The 15,853-nt window shown below is 47.9% G+C and overlaps 1 protein-coding gene across 7 annotated transcripts in view; it reads left to right on the top strand.

The window, feature by feature from the left end:
- The window catches only part of LOC137622911 (uncharacterized), a 66,068-nt gene that overhangs the window by 39,967 nt on the left and 10,248 nt on the right, over nt 1-15,853 (top strand). For all 7 annotated transcript variants that reach the window (XM_068353470.1, XM_068353466.1, XM_068353469.1 and 4 more), the window contains one exon: nt 3,977-4,159. In XM_068353470.1, the coding sequence (XP_068209571.1) occupies nt 3,977-4,159 (183 nt within the window). The remainder of the gene's footprint in view (nt 1-3,976; nt 4,160-15,853) is intronic.

Raw genomic sequence — 15,853 nt, 5'->3', positions numbered from 1 at the left:
TCCACATCCCTATCCATCCGAGCTTCAGGCCTTACCTAAGGTTCGTCTTCAAGGGAGGTCTTTCAATTTCGAGCCCTATGCTTCGGCCTCTGCACAGCACCACAGGTCTTTACGAAGCTTATGCTAAATTTAGCGAAAATCTCCATTCAAGGGGCATAAGAGCTTCTCAGAGTTCACTCATACGATCACTGCCTGAAGGATCTTCACACAACATTGAACTTGTCGAAAGAACTGGGTCTCCTTGTCAACAAGGAAAAGTCTCTCTTGACTCCATCTCAAGAGATTCTCTATTTGGGAATGACGATTCGGAGTCAGACTTTTCGGGCTTTTCCGTCTCCTTTAAGGGTGGACCAAGCCAAATTGAAACTCCAATCATTTCTAAGGGAGAATATATGTTCAGCAAGGAAGTGGATGAGCCTAGTAGGAACCTTCGCCTCCTTAGAACAATTTGTTCCCCTAGGAAGACGACCTTCGTCCTCTCCAGTTCCATCTCAACAGCCATTGGAACAAGGAGAAAGATCTAGAAACGATGTCCATTCCGATTACGAACTCCATCAAAGACTGCTTTCGGTGGTGGGACGAACCGAACAAGTTCCAGGAACTTCTCGACCTATCACAAAAGAAGCCAGACCTTGTGTTATGCTCCGACGCCTCGGATTCAGGATGGGGAGCAACCCTAAAGAAGTTGGAAGTTTCGGGACTATGGTCAGAGAACCAAAAGAATTTGCATATAAATCACAAGGAATTGTTGGCAGTTCTATTAGCCCTCAAAAGTTTCGAGGAATCAGTCACCAACAAAGTGGTTCAGGTCAATGCAGACAACACGACGGCATTAGCTTACATTGCCAAGCAGGGGGGGACTCACTCGATATCTCTTTACGAGACGGCAAAGAATCTCTTGGTTTGAGCAAGAGAGAAACGTTATCCTTCTCACAAGGTTCATACAAGGGGAGAAAAACGTAATGGCAGACAGCCTCAGCAGAAGAGGTCAGATCCTACCAACAGAGTGAACGCTCCACCTTCAAGTTTGCAAGAGCCTGTGGCGTCTTTGAGGTCATCCATGCATAGATCTCTTTGCAACCTCAAAGACAAAGAGGTTAGAGGCGTATTGCTCCCTTGTGCCGGATCCAGAAGCAGTCCACATAGACGCGTTTCTTTTGGATTGGTCCAACCTAGATCTGTACGCCTTCCCACCATACAAGATCCTGTACAAAGTGGTACAGAAATTTGTAACATACAAGGGACCAGAATGACCCTAGTGGCCCCCTTTTGGCCATCAAGAGAATGGTTCACAGAGGTACTGGAATGGATGGTAGACACTCAAAAAATACTTCCATTAAGAGTAAATCTACTCAAACAACCCCTCTTGGAAAGATTCTATCAAAATCTCCACGTTCTTCAGCTGATTGCCTTCAGACTATCGAAAGACTCACGAGATCTAGAGGCTTTTTGAAGGAAGCAGCTCAAGCCATTGCAAGAGCAAGGAGAGCTTCAACTATCAAAGTTTATCAATCCAAGTGGGAGGTTTTTAGAGACTGGTGTAGAGTCAACTCTCTTTCCTCATCCAGTACCTCTGTAGCTCAAATTGCGGACTTCCTGCTCCACCTTCGAAGGAAGTGCAACTTCTCCTCCTCAACTATTAAAGAATATAGGAGTATGTTAGCAACTTTGTTCAGGCATAGAAACCTAGACCTTTCTAACAACAAGGATCTGCAAGAACTTCTTAAGTCTTTTGACACCACAGAACAACGAAACCGAGATTCACCAGCCTGGAATCTGGATATTGTATTGAAGTATCTTATGAGCGACAGGTTTGAGCCACTGGGCTCAACTTCTATGTAAGACCTTACTATGAAGACTTTATTTTTGGTTAGTCTCTCAACAGCCAAAAGAGTGAGTGAGATACATGCGTTTAGCAAAAAAGTTGGATTTCGTGATGGTAAAGCTGTCTCTGCCTTACAATTAGGCTTTCTTTCCAAAAACGAATGCCCCTCTCAACCTTGGCCCAAAGTGTTTGAGATTCCAAATCTTACGGATTTGGTTGGCGAAGAAGTAGAAAGAGTTTTATGCCCAGTAAGAGCTCTGAGATGCTACTTGGATAGAACGAAAGATTTACGAGGCAGTTCTGAAGCTTTATGGTGCTCGGTCAAAAAGCCCTCATTACAGATGTCAAAAAATGCCTTGTCATTTTTTATCAGGCTTTTGATTAAGGAGGCACATATTCATTGTAATGAATCAGACCTTGGTCTTTTAAAGGTCAAGACTCATGAAGTCAGAGCAGTAGGAACGTCGGCAGCATTGAGACATAATAGATCATTGCAAAGCCTAATGGACAAAACCTTCTGGAGGAGCAAATTTGTGTTCGCTTCATATTATTTGAAAGGTGTTCAGACTCGTTACGAGGACTGCTACACTCTGGGTCCATTCGTAGCAGCGAGTGCAGTAGTGGGTGAAGGATCCACCACTATGTTCCCATAATCCCAATAACCTTTTCTTCTCTTGGTACTTTTAATTGTTTTTTTATGGCTGTTTGTGGAGAATGTGTCAGTCTTCCACAATCTTTGATTTTGTCAGGTGGTCAAATTTGTTCCTTGAGAGCACCCGGAACTGGCTATTGGAGGAGGTCCTGTCATAATGAGGTTTTGACACCGGTTTGACAGTCCCTACGAGATCTTCAGCCCCCTGGGAGGACCGCTGGATCTCATAAGGCTAGCAGACATAATGAGGCAGAGTATCATTGAAGTCAGCTTCCTTATCAGGTACGAACCCTTAAGTTTGTTTTAATTAACTCTTAAGCAGAATTCCAGATATACTAGCTGTCTCTAACTCTCCACCAAAGGTGTTAATCAGCTATATATATAACTACCGGGTAAGTCTTATGTTTAGAAATGGTATTTTCATAATAAAATAAATTTTTGAACATACTTACCCGGTAGTTATATACAGTATAATTTAAGTCCCACCCTCCTCCCCTCTAAGAGACTAGAGGCATGGAATATATGAGGGTTCCTGGAATGGTTCCCAGGTACCTCGCTAGGGCGCGGGGGTGGTACACCTGGCTATCCAATTGGCGATTGTCGCGAGTTTTGAATTTTCTGCCGTGACGTCAGAGACGTAAGCTATATATATAACTACCGGGTAAGTATGTTCAAAAATTTATTTTATTATGAAAATACCATACTTTAACACTGGAGTAATATACATATGACAAATGGGAAATTTGTGATGTAGTGTCCAGAGATAGATTAAAAATAGACTGAAAATGCAATGATTTAGAGGGTTAGTTATATGTGGCACTAAGGCATGAGGAATGGTAGGTCATGTTTTTAATTTTCAGCCATGGTTTCCATGACTAAATAATTTTCATATAGGCAAGGTCATTTTTTTTTAGAAAAATTATAAGAATTTATATTCTTGCTAAGCCTTAAAGTTCCATTGGATTTATGTTACATCCAGTAATTATAAGTTTTTCTCCTATTACTTAGATGAATATTTTACAAAATTTATAGCTTTATATATGAATGGAAGGTAAATTTATGTTGCCATATGATGATGAATTTTATAAAGTCCTATCTTGCACAGCATATTTTTATTGTTGCTAGGATGAGTCGAATAAAACATTTAAAAAGTAGGCCTGGGTATCATTTGCTAAATTATATGGTGAGGGGTTGGTGCTAAAATGGTCAATTATCTTTCATTACTATTAATATTCTAAGAATTATGCACAATGTTCTATCATAGTAAGCTAAAAATGTGAAACATCATAGCAAATGGTTCATGTTGTAAGTAGACTGCCTAGTAAATTTCTTCATTCTTATAAAGTCTTTTTCATAGAATTTTATTGAGATTTTTTTTCAGTTATTTTCATTCAAGTTGACATACTATTTTATATTGTATTTTTATAGGAAGTAATCCAATTTTATTTGATAATTGAATTGATTGTCATAAAGATTTGAATAATTGTTTCCCTGTTCAGTGGACCAGCCTGCCCCAAGTACGACAGATCCTGAGGAAAGAGACTGTGTAGAAAATGAAGAAACTTCTCCTGATTCATCTGTGGAGAAAACTTCAAAGGTTGAAGAAGAAACACAGCCACTGAATTTACAAAAACCAAAGAAACAGATTCCACCACTAATTAAGATTAATTCTCGACCTCCAAGTAAGTTATGAGCTATTCTGTATGTGTTTTTTAGTTATAAGCACATATACATGGTTTTTTTTTTCTGTAGAATAGATCTATAGAATCTCTTCTTTTATAATCCAAAAAAGTTTATGATTTCTGTCATCAATATCGTACCAATTCTCTTAGTACATTAATTTGAAAGCTCAGTTATATTTTGTCCTATGATATACTGTTCATGATAGTATGTCAAAAACTGTTGAATGGTTTTCTTGGTTGGAAAGATTGTCATTAGAGCTGGGAAGTTGTAGCCATCAGTATTCTTCAACTTTTAACAGCCTTATACAATTTTTAAATGTTAATCATAGATTGTTCCAACACGGAGTACTTACCTCGAACTACTTTCTTAGGAGTATCTGGTATCTCCTCCCATCCGACCAGAATTTTGTGTAGTTTACCCTATTCCCGTTCTCTATGCGGGGTAATCTCTGGCGGAGTGATATGCGCCCAGAGATGACCCGGGGTCAGAGAGCATGCTTTCTCAGGTCTCGCTCCTCAGTAAGTATCTGGTCGCGTCGGCGTTAACACACCGATGCTCTCTCTCTAACCCAGTGCGCCCTTTGTGTCCCACACGGTTCCCACGTGGTCCCTTGTGTGCTTCCCTTCCTTTCCCTCTGTGTTCCTGTGTCTCGTGGTATATTACTTGTTCATTATGGAGCAGCCTCGTCGTTGCCCTGGGCCTATGGCCGGCAAATCGTGTGGCGCTTTTCTCTCAAAACCCGAGGTTGACCCGCACTCCTTGTGTTCGTCGTGTAGGGGCAGTGTGTGTTCCCCTACAGCCACGTGTCCGGAGTGCGAGTCCTGGAATGAAGTGCAGTGGGTGCGTTACGGCACGAAAAAGAAGAAAGCCTCTCGATGATCACCAAGGAAGTCCAACGTCTCTTCGCCTCTCGCTTCGCCCGGCGTACTGTAGGTTAGAGCTTCTCTACATTCTCCCCCTACCCAGAGTAGGGGTCGAGGTAAGTCTGTTGCGGGGAAGTGGCCGGTGGCCCTTCCCCAGGAGTCTAAATTACCAGACAGTGGTATTGTGTCTTCTGTCCAGGCAAGTGGGGGGCCTGAGGGACGGGTGTGTTTTCGGGTGTCGGGGCCTTGGACAAAGGGGGCCCCGTATCTTCGGAAGACCCTATGTGGGGAAAGACGGCAGCAGTTTCTTCTCCCGCCTCTTGGACAGGCTTTTCAGGTGCGTCAGCAGCCGAGGGCGACGCCGAGAAGGACGACTCGCCGCCATCAGACGCCCTCGTGTGGGCGCCTCCTAAAACGCCCTTCAGATCACCCTACAGAATGGAAGAGTAGTTCGAGGCCTGGTTCCCCAACGAGGAGCTCCTCCGCTCCCCTCCAACACCATCAGCGTCGTTCCCAGCGGTTTTTATGGAGCCTGCGTCGCCGACCGGACCCCATGCAGAACCGACAGCGACACGTCGACTTTCGGACCCTCCAACGAGACCCTACAGATCCTCGGCTTCCTCGTTTGAGGCCTACTCTTACTCGTCAGATGAAGGAGGCCCGAAAGACCATAGTAGGCGACGGGATAGGTCTCGCAGGAGACGATCACGTTGCGCTCGTCTTCAAGTCCCCGCCACGTGGATAGACGTTCAAGGTCCCCCAGGAGGAAGTTCAGGAGAAGTCTTTCGCCGGAGGAAGAATGGGTGCGGGTTTCCATCCCTCGTAGCCAACTCCTAGGGGCGGCAGCCATCGCAGGCACCTCGGGATGGCTCCCCAGGCCCTGATCACCAGTAGGATTCATCGACGGGAGCAGATTTGACCAGCGTAGGAGCTCGTCGCATCAGACGTCGAGGGACAGGCATAGGTCCGCGAAGGTTCCGACTCCACCCGCCCAGCGGGGAGAGTCGGCCCTTCAGTCTGGCAGCCGCGTCCCTCTTTCAAGATCTCCAAGAAGACGTCCGGAACGAGAGAGGTTTGTTTCCTCGACGGGCAAGCCTGCAGACCCCTGGTCCTCCAGAAGAAGGGAGAAATCAAGGACAGAGACCTCCGTCCCAGCGGCGATGCCCATCCTACGGCCTGTAGTGAGGGAATTGGACCACTCCAAGAGGATGCCACCTCCTGGTACGGCTCCCCCCGTCGGAGGTCCGCCGTCACGAGAACTAGGACCCCCTGCGGACAAGAGAGAGAACGAGGAAGAAAGCTCTCCCTCGGAGGTTTCCGCTTACCGGAGAGTCTTAGGCCTCATCCGACGACACCATAGGCTGGATGAACCGGAGCCCTCGTCTGACAACTTCTGGCGCTCGAGCCTCAACAGGATGGTGGATGCCCCCGTTCAACAGAAGCCCTCACTAGCGCTCCCGGTGGCTAGAGACATGAAGCTGGGGTTGGCACATGTCAGCAAGGTAGTGGCTAACCATGCGGAGGCCCCCAAGAGCTAGAGCGTCTCTAGGCTTCTCCAGGCCCTAAAGACTCAGTCACGGTTCTACCTCCCGGAAGGCCACCGCACGGGACCCTGCGCAGTAGAACCAGCAGTCGCCATCTTGGGAAAAGGCGCAGCAGAAGAGAGGGCGACCACAGCCCTGGTTTGTTTCTTGCCAGAGGAGACTGCCATGATGGAGGAGCTGTCCAGGGACTTGGTGCATGTGTCATCCTGGCTGGATTGGTGGGCCGCCACGCTGGTAGCGTTCCAATCCTTGTACGACCTAGCGGTTCCGGAAAATCAGGCCCTGCTGAAAGAGCTGATTAGCTTGGGAGGTAAGGCCCTGAAGTTCCTGTCCTATCAGTCAATTCCGGAAACCGCTAACTGGATCCTGAGAAAAAGGGACACTGTACTCAACAAACTGGTAAGCGGCTCCCCGACAGAGAGGCCAGGTCCCTGAGGAGTCTTCCATTGTGGGGTGAGACTGTCTTCCCCCTCAAGGAAGTAGAAGTGATGGAGAGGGTGAGGAAGTTAAAGGATGTGGGGGAACCGAGACCTCCTTCAGCAAGAAGACCCAACCATAGGAGACCTCCTTCAGCAAGAAGACCCAACCATAGGAGACCTCCTTCGGACGTCCCTCTTCCTCCTCGCGCCTCACCTAACCAGCCCAGGAGGGACACTCCTACTACGTCTTGGCAGCAGTCTTCTCAGCCCTCCCGTAGGGGATCTGCAACCATACAGTCAACATTTAGGCCCTCCTACTCGGCCTCCAGAAGAGGGCGGTCGGGCCGTGCCTCCCGAAGGAGATATGGAGGGAGGCCCCCTACTCCTGCCGAAGCCTCAGGTGGGAGATGCCTCAAAAATTCTTGGCAAGCATGGCGGGACCACGGGTCGGATCCGTGTACCGTGACGATCCTGAAGGAAGGATACAGGTTGCCCTTCCGGGCAGAACCCCCACCTCTGATACCAGATCTACAGGCGGATTGGTTGGCACTGAAAGACCCCCTGAGAAGGACAGCCCTGCAAGAAGTCGTCTCTGCTATGCTAGTGATAGGGGCAATGGAGCCAGTCAAGTACCCAGGGCCAGGGTTCTACAGCAGACTCTTCCTGGTGGAGAAAGCGACAGGGGGATGGAGACCTGTCATAAACCTCTCAGCCCTCAACAAGATCGTGTGCAAAATCGCCTTCAAGATGGACACTCCGAAGTTGGTCTTAGCGGCCTTGAGGGAAGGAGACTTCATGATGTCGATAGACCTCAAATATGCATACTTCCAGATCACTGTCCACCCCTCCAGCAGGAAGTATCTAAGAGTGAAATGGGGTACCCAAACTTTGCAGTTCAAGACCCTCTGCTTTGGTCTATCCACAGCCCCCCAGGTGTTCACGAGGATCTACGCAACAGTCTCAGCCTGGGCACACAAACAGGGCATCCGCCTGATTCGGTACCTGGACGACTGGTTGTTGCTTTCAGACTCAAGGGAAGTACTGAGGAGGCAAGGCGCGAAACTCCTGCAGTTCTGCAACGTCCTGGGTATCACCATCAACCTGAAAAAATCCCAGTTGATACTGTCCACCGGGATGACCTACCTCGGGATGGTCCTGGACTCCCGGTTGGCGAAAGCATTCTCTTCCGCGGAGAGGCTAGACAACCTGAAGCAGATCCTACGGCCCTTTCTGTTGGGTCAGCCCAGGAGGGCCAAGGACTGGCAGAGACTGATAGGTCACCTCGTGTCATTGGAGAAGCTAGTCCCTTAGGGGAAACTCAAGCTCAGATGAGTTTCATTGGAACCTGAAAGAAGTCTGGAACCAGAGAGACTCCCCTCACAAAGTAGTTCCAGTGACCACGGAAACGAAGGAGGTCCTCGAGTGGTGGATCGACACTTCGAACACCCTCAAGGGGATGCCCTTCGCGGCCGACCCTCCGGAGATGCTCCTCTTCACGTACGCCTCCAAGGAGTGTTGGGGTGCTCACCTCCTCGACAGTACAGCGAGAGGAAGGTGGGGACCCGAGGAAAAAAACCTGCGCATCAATATACTGGAAATGATGGCCGTGCAGAGGGCGTGTCTGGAGTTGGTCCAGAAGCTCCGGGGGAACATTGTGGCATTGATGTGCGACAACGTAGTAGCAAACATAAAGAACCAAGGAGGTCTAAAATCAAGGGAGTTGTGCCGCCTCATGTTGGAATTTCTGGAATGGGCCTAAAGGGAGCAGATCAAGATCTCGGCCAGGTTCATTCCAGGGAAAAGGAACGTCCTAGCCGACGGCCTCAGCAGAGTGGGTCCGAGTGGTCCCTCCACACAGAAGTGGCCAAGACTCTGATCCAGAAGTGAGGTTTGCTGGTAATAGACCTCTTCGCCACGAGACTAAACGTACAGCTCCCCGTGTTTTGTTCTCCTGTGCCAGACCCGGGAGCAGCGTTCAAGGACGCCTTCCAGCATCCCTGGGACAACCACGACGTGTATGCCTTCCCTCCCTTCGGAATGCTCAGACAGGTTCTCAACAGGTTGAGGAGACCGAGCAACCTGTGGATGACTTTGGTAGCGCCCTGGTGGCCGGAGAGAGAGTGGTTCGCAGACCTAAAGGAACTGGCGCGCCTTCCACCTTGGCCCCTACCGGACAGGTCAGACCTGCTCCGGCAACCACACTTTCGAAGGTTCCACGAGAACCCTCGGTCCCTCTGCCTTCACGCGTGGAGGTTATCGAGCGCCTCCTGAGGAAGGAAGGCTATTCGGCAAAGACGGCAACGAGGCTGCCGGGTTACCTGAGACGATCTTCGGCCGCTGTGTACCAGGCAAATAGGGCTGTTGTGGATTTGGAACAGGGCCTCAATGATGTCTCAGAGGACGAAGACAAGCCTGCTGACGCTGCTGGCGACTACAAAGATTTTTCTTACTCCTTCCTTGAGCTGTATGGGGAGGAATTTCAACCTTCTGCTCCTCGTTCTCCTCAATCTCAGTTTAGCTGGAAGAAGGCCAAGAAACAGTCGGCCTTCATCAAGATGAAGCTCTCTATTTCTGCTAAGAAAGCTCTTGCTTCGAAGATTGGTATGTGATACGAGACTGGGGAACCTCTGGGTCTGGGAGTGCCTGCCTCCTCCCAGGGTGACTTCTCGGGTCTTGTGGACTCTGCCAGAAGGCATGCCTTCAACTCGGCCAAAATTATGTGGTCAATATCGGAACTTGATCACCTCGTCAAAGGGATTTTTAGAACCTTTGAGGTTTTTAGTTTTTTGGACTGGTCTCTAGGGACTCTGGCCAGGAAGACAGAACAATTGGAGGGAACACAAGACCTGACGAGTATCATGTCATGCGTGGATAAAGCTCTGAGAGATGGAGCTAATGAGTTGGCTTCCCTTTTTTCAGCAGGAGTCTTGAAGAAGAGAGCCCTGTTATGTTCCTTTGCTTCGAGATCTGTGACTGTTGCGCAGAAGCTTGAACTCCTTTATGCCCCCCTGTCGCAACATCTCTTTCCTGAGGCGCTTGTCAGAGATATTACACTTTCTCTTGCACAAAAGGCCACTCAAGACCTCTTATCGCGCGGCCCAGAAGCCTTTTGCCAGTCGGTCCTTCGTCTCTGAAGAGGGAAGAGAGAAAATTCCAGCAGCCCTTTCAAGGTAGGGCTCCTTCGAGATCCGACTTCAGAGGAAGAAGACAGGACTCAGGAATAAGGACGAATAGAGGTTCGTTTAGACCCCGCTCCAAGAAATGAAGTACAAGTCCTCCAGACAACGATAGGGGCAAGACTGCCACGTTTTTGGCAGTCTTGGAAGAGAAGAGGGGCGGACACTTGGTCCCTCTCAGTCATCAAGGAAGGATACAAGATCCCCCTTTTGAAGAAGCCTCCTCTTTCAGATACTCCTCTAGCCTTAGTGGCTCAGTACGCAGATGCTGGGAAACAAAAGGCTCTTCTGGATCTGGTCGATCAGATGCTGGAAAAGGGAGCGATAGAACCAGTTTTGGACCTTTCCTCCCCAGGCTTTTACAATCGCCTGTTTTGGGTACCCAAGAACTTGGGTGGATGGAGACCCGTCCTGGATGTCAGCTCTCTGAACGTCTTCGTGGAGAAGACGAAGTTTACAATGGAGACGACTCAGTCTGTGCTGGCAGCAGTACGTCCAGGGGACTAGATGGTGTCTCGATCTGCAGGTCGCTTATTTTCACGTCCCCATCCATCCAACTTCGAGGAAATACCTGAGATTCGTTATCCAGGGCAGGTGCTTCCAGGGCACTTTTCTTCGGTCTCAGCACTGCTCCTAAAGTCTTCACCAGGATAATGGCGAACGTGGCAGGCTGGCTGCATCAAGAGGGGATAAGGGTATCCTTTTATCTGGACGACTGGTTGATACGATCACGGTCGAAAAAAAAAATGTCTGGACGACCTACAAAAGACGTTCATGATGGCTCAAGAACTGGGTCTCGCCATCAACAGAGAGAAATCTCAGACCAAGCCGAATCAGACTATTCTCTATTTGGGGATAGTTCTGAATTCAGTTCATTTTCGGCCTTCTCCCTCCCAGGAGAGACAGACCAAGTGCCTCGAGAAGGTCCAAGAATTCCTGAAGAAACAGAAGTGCTCAGCGAAGGAGTGGATGAGTTTGCTGGGAACTCTCTCCTCGCTCGAACAGTTTGTCTCTTTGGGGAGACTGCACCTAAGACCTCTTCAACACTACCTATCAAAGCTTCTGAATTCAGTTCATTTTCGGCCTTCTCCCTCCCAGGAGAGACAGACCAAGTGCCTCGAGAAGGTCCAAGAATTCCTGAAGAAACAGAAGTGCTCAGCGAAGGAGTGGATGAGTTTGCTGGGAACTCTCTCCTCGCTCGAACAGTTTGTCTCTTTGGGGAGACTGCACCTAAGACCTCTTCAACACTACCTATCAAAGCTTTGGAACAGGGAGACACACAAAGACTCCTTTTCCTTCCCCATTCCAGCAGAGGTCAAGGATCATCTGAGGTGGTGGCTAGACCCAGCTTTGTCAGGGGAAGGGATCTCCCTCTACAAGAAAAACCCAGACCTAGTGTTGTTTTCAGACGCGTCGGAGTCAGGATGGGGTGCAACACTAGAAAGCAAGGAGGTCTCAGGCTCTTGGGAAAAGGGTCAGATCAGATGGCACATCAACAGGAAAGAGTTGATGGCCATTCTGTTAGGCCTAAAGGCCTTCAAAGACTCAGTGTCAGGGAAGATAGTGGAGGTCAACTCGGACAACACCACAGCTCTAGCTTACATCAGGAAGCAGGGGGGGACTCATTCTCTGTCTCTGTTCGAAACAGCAAAGGAGCTCCTTCTATGGTCGAAGGAGAACAAGATAGAGCTGTTGACAAGATTCGTTCAAGGACAGAGGAATATAAGAGCAGACATGCTCAGCAGGAAAGGGCAAGTTCTTTCCACAGAATGGACCCTCAACCAGCAGGTCTGTCAGAGTCTATGGAAGTTGTGGGGGAGACCTCTAATAGACCTTTTCGCATCAAATCGGAACAAGAGGATCCCCAACTACTGCTCCCTAGTCCCGGACAAGGAGGCAGTAGCGGTAGATGCCTTTTTGATGGATTGGACGGGGATGGACACAAATGCGTTTCCCCTGTTCAAGATCATCAATCTGGTCGTCGGGAAATTTGCTCTCCTCGATTCAGGACGAATGATCCTAGTAGCTCCATTCTGGCCAGCGAGAGAATGGTTCACGGAAGTGGTGGACATGTTGATCGACTTCCCAAGAAGCCTTCCTGCATGTCCGAAGCTTCTCAAACAACCCCACTTCGAGAGGTATCATCAAAACCCCCTTGCTCTCAAACTGACTGTCTTCAGACTATCGAGAAGCTTGTCAGAGCGAGAGGACTTTCGGCGCAATCTGCAAAAGCTATCGCCAGAGCGAGGAGGGTCTCTTCACAAAGGGTCTACCAATCTAAGTGGGAGGCTTTTAGAGCTTGGTGCAGGCAGCACGAAGTTTCCTCAACCACTACCTCTGTGAGTCAGATTGCGGATTTTTTGTTATACCTCAGACAGGATGCTAAACTGGGAGTATCCACGATCAAAGGGTATATAAGTATGCTCTCAGCGGTCTATAGGCATAGAGGCTTAGATTTGTCTCAAAATAAGGACTTGCAAAACCTCGTGAAGTCTTGAGACAACGAAGCAGGTTCAGTTAAGTCCCCCATCTTGGAACCTGGATGTGGTTCTGAAGTTTCTTTGCACCAAGAGATTCGAACCCATCTCGCAAGCTTCTCTTAGAGATGTAACGAAGAAAATCCTCTTCCTGGTAGCTCTAGCCACAGCTAAAAGGGTCAGCAAAGTTCATGCCATTGAAAAACAAGTGGGCTTTAATCAGAATGGAGCGGTTTGTGCTTTAAGGATTGACATTATCGCCAAGAACAAGAACCCATCAAAACCCTGGCCGAGGACTTTTGAGGTTCCTAACCTCACTAATCTTGTGAATCGGTGTGAGTACTTATCTATATAAATATTTTCCATCATTTTTGACAGGTCAAGTACACTAGTAAAAAAAAAAAAAAAAAAAACATTAAGAAGCTCCTCAGTCTTTGCAGTGAAGGGTAATGCTCAGCCCTTGATACAAGTTTTCAACTATGACTAGGGTATAGACTCATGCGAGAATTGTCTAGACTAATGAGGAGCTTCTTGGGAGCTCAAGCCACAGGAAACCCTCCGCCAGTTTGCAAGTCTATCAGGCAATCCTTCGCCAGTCTGAGTGATGGGTGGCAGATAGGGCTTGGACCCTCAAGACATCCTCTACTAGCATAGCCCTAACAAAGCAAGTAGGAAACGGCATATCTTGGCATGTGTCTAAAGTCATTCTAAAAGGTAGAATATCTCTGTCACCTTTTTTCAGGAGTTCATGGTCAGAAACTAGAATCAAGCCATTCACAACTTTAAGCCAATCTTTATCTAGTCTCTACAAAAAGTGACTAGTGGGGACCAGGATGACTAGCCTTCTCATCCTGGGAGGATGCTACAACTCTTCCTACAGCAATGGAAATAATAAGAGAGAAGATCCTATTACAGTACAGTTTCTCTCTGGATTTATCAAACTTTCAGACATGCTCCTCCGACCAGCGAGGAGACGAATGAAGTATCCCAAATTCGAGCACTCAAAGTTAGACATCTCTGATTTGTCCAAACTGTCAGGAGCGCAATTCCTGAAGACGAGTCGGGTTATGACAGAACCATCTCGGTCCATTGCCTAATGTAGTATAACCACAGGTCCATGGATACCAGTAAGTATCCTTAGCTTGTTGCTGAACAGATTGTGTAACAAATCTGGCTCCTTCCAGCAACAAGAAACAACTTGGTCTAAGAAAGTGGTCACAATCTAACTCTAGAGTGAGAGATTAATAGGCTGGCCCTTTAACTCTCATCTTTCTTACCCCTTTGGGGTTACAACAGTCGATCTGTTACTTGCTGGATCGGATGCTAGATGTAGCCTCATTGGCCTGTCGGATGGGCAGAGGTTCCTCGACACCTTATTAAGGCTTAAACTGCTATATCCAGCCTCACTGAAAGCATATGCCTATTAAAAGACTAGTTTGTATAGTTTGGAATATACAAATTACTTTATAAATGTATGGCTTCATGTGGTTGATGTAGTGCCGCAGTAGTGTCAATTAATGTTTATATTTCATAACAGTTTACAGAAGTAAATAATTATACAGTGAAAAATTTATAAGATAAGGTTGTAGATACCCTCTATGTCTCAAACTACTACTGCAATGAATGCCAGCATTGGATAGGACAGATTATATTTTTGCATATTTAATAGGAAGTAAAAGAGAGGAACTTCTTTTTTTTCTCACATGACATTGTAACTTGCGGAATGTACACAATTTTTCTTTGATGGTTATATAGGAACTTATTTTGAGGTATGAATTAAAAAAATATTACTTCAGTGCTATTGCAATTTCTTAAATAATTGTCCTAATTCATTGTTTGATTTTGGACAAAACTTCAAAAGAGGCTCTGTTCTTTCCACAAAGAACCTCTGTATTTTGGTAAATTAATTGCTCAGAAGTATTTTACTTTGTTTCATCGTCATATATATACTGTAGTTTCATGTCAAAATATTTGCATCTAGTACTTCACCAGTGTCTTTCCTTTCTAGAATAGTCTTTGCCTATGAATCTTTATTATCTATGCTAGCCAAGATTCACTAGGTGTGGCAGAAGGTAAAATTGAAAGAGAGGGATATGGGGTGAGGAGAAATAGTTTAAATTTTCATTTGTTCCAACATGGAGTAATTACCTCGAACTACTTTCTTAGGAGTATCGGGGATCTCCTCCCAACCGACCAGAGCTTTGTGTAGTTTACCCTACTCCCGTTTTCTGTGAGGGTTAACCTCAGGCGGAGTGATACGCGCCCTGAGGCTAACCCTGGGTCAGGGAGCATGCTTTCTCAGGTCTCGACCTCCAGTAAGTTCTCTGGTTGCGTCGCGGTAACATCTCGACGCTCTCCTTATCCCAGTGTGACCCTTTGTGTCTCGCGTGGTCTCCACGTGGTGTACTTGTATCCTTCCCTTGTGTCTCCGCGGTCCCACGTGGTACCTTTGTGCTTCCCTTATTCCTTCCCTTGCGTTCATGTGTCTTACGGTGTGTTACTAGTGCGTAATGGAGCATCCCCACCGTTGTCCTGGGCCTATGGCCGGAAAATCGTGTGGTGCTTTTCTTTCGAAACCGGAAGTGGACCCACACTCCTTGTGTTCGTCGTGTAGAGGCACGTGCCCGGAGTGCGAATAGTGGAACGAAGTTCAGTGGGTGCGCTTCGGCACGAAGAAGGCTACCAAGAGATCCCCTAAGAAGGCGAGCATCTCCTCTCCCCTTACGTCTCCAGGAGCGTCATCAGGGCGAGCCTCCATACCACCTTCCCCTACCCAGAGTAGGGGACGAGGTAAGTCCGTTGCAGGGAAGAAGCCGGCGGCTCTTCCCCAGGAGTCTGTATTGCAGGATAGTGGGGTAGTGGCGTCATTCCAGGCAAGTGAGGGGCCTGAGGGAGGGACGGGTGTGTGTTCTGTAGACGGAGCCCTGGTACCTGTGGAGCACGTCTCGTCAGATGACCCTATGTGGGGTAAAAATGTTACTGCATCTTCTCCCGCCTCTTGGGCGTGTTTTTCAGGTACCTCTACCGCTGAGGGTACCGTTGAGAAGGACGACTCGCCCCCATCTGACTCCCTCGGGTGGGTACCTCCGAGAACACCCTACAGGTCCCCTTTGAGAATGGAGGAAGGCTTCGGAACCTGGTTCCCCATCGAAGATCGCCCACGCTCCCCTCCAGCGCCGTCGACTACCTTACCAAACGTCTTCCTGCAGCCCTC

This window comes from Palaemon carinicauda, chromosome 30 (assembly GCF_036898095.1).
Source record: "Palaemon carinicauda isolate YSFRI2023 chromosome 30, ASM3689809v2, whole genome shotgun sequence".
Lineage (NCBI taxonomy): Eukaryota > Metazoa > Arthropoda > Malacostraca > Decapoda > Palaemonidae > Palaemon > Palaemon carinicauda.
The sequence above is the reverse complement of the archived record's forward strand: the minus strand, read 5'-3'. Positions and strand labels throughout refer to the sequence as shown.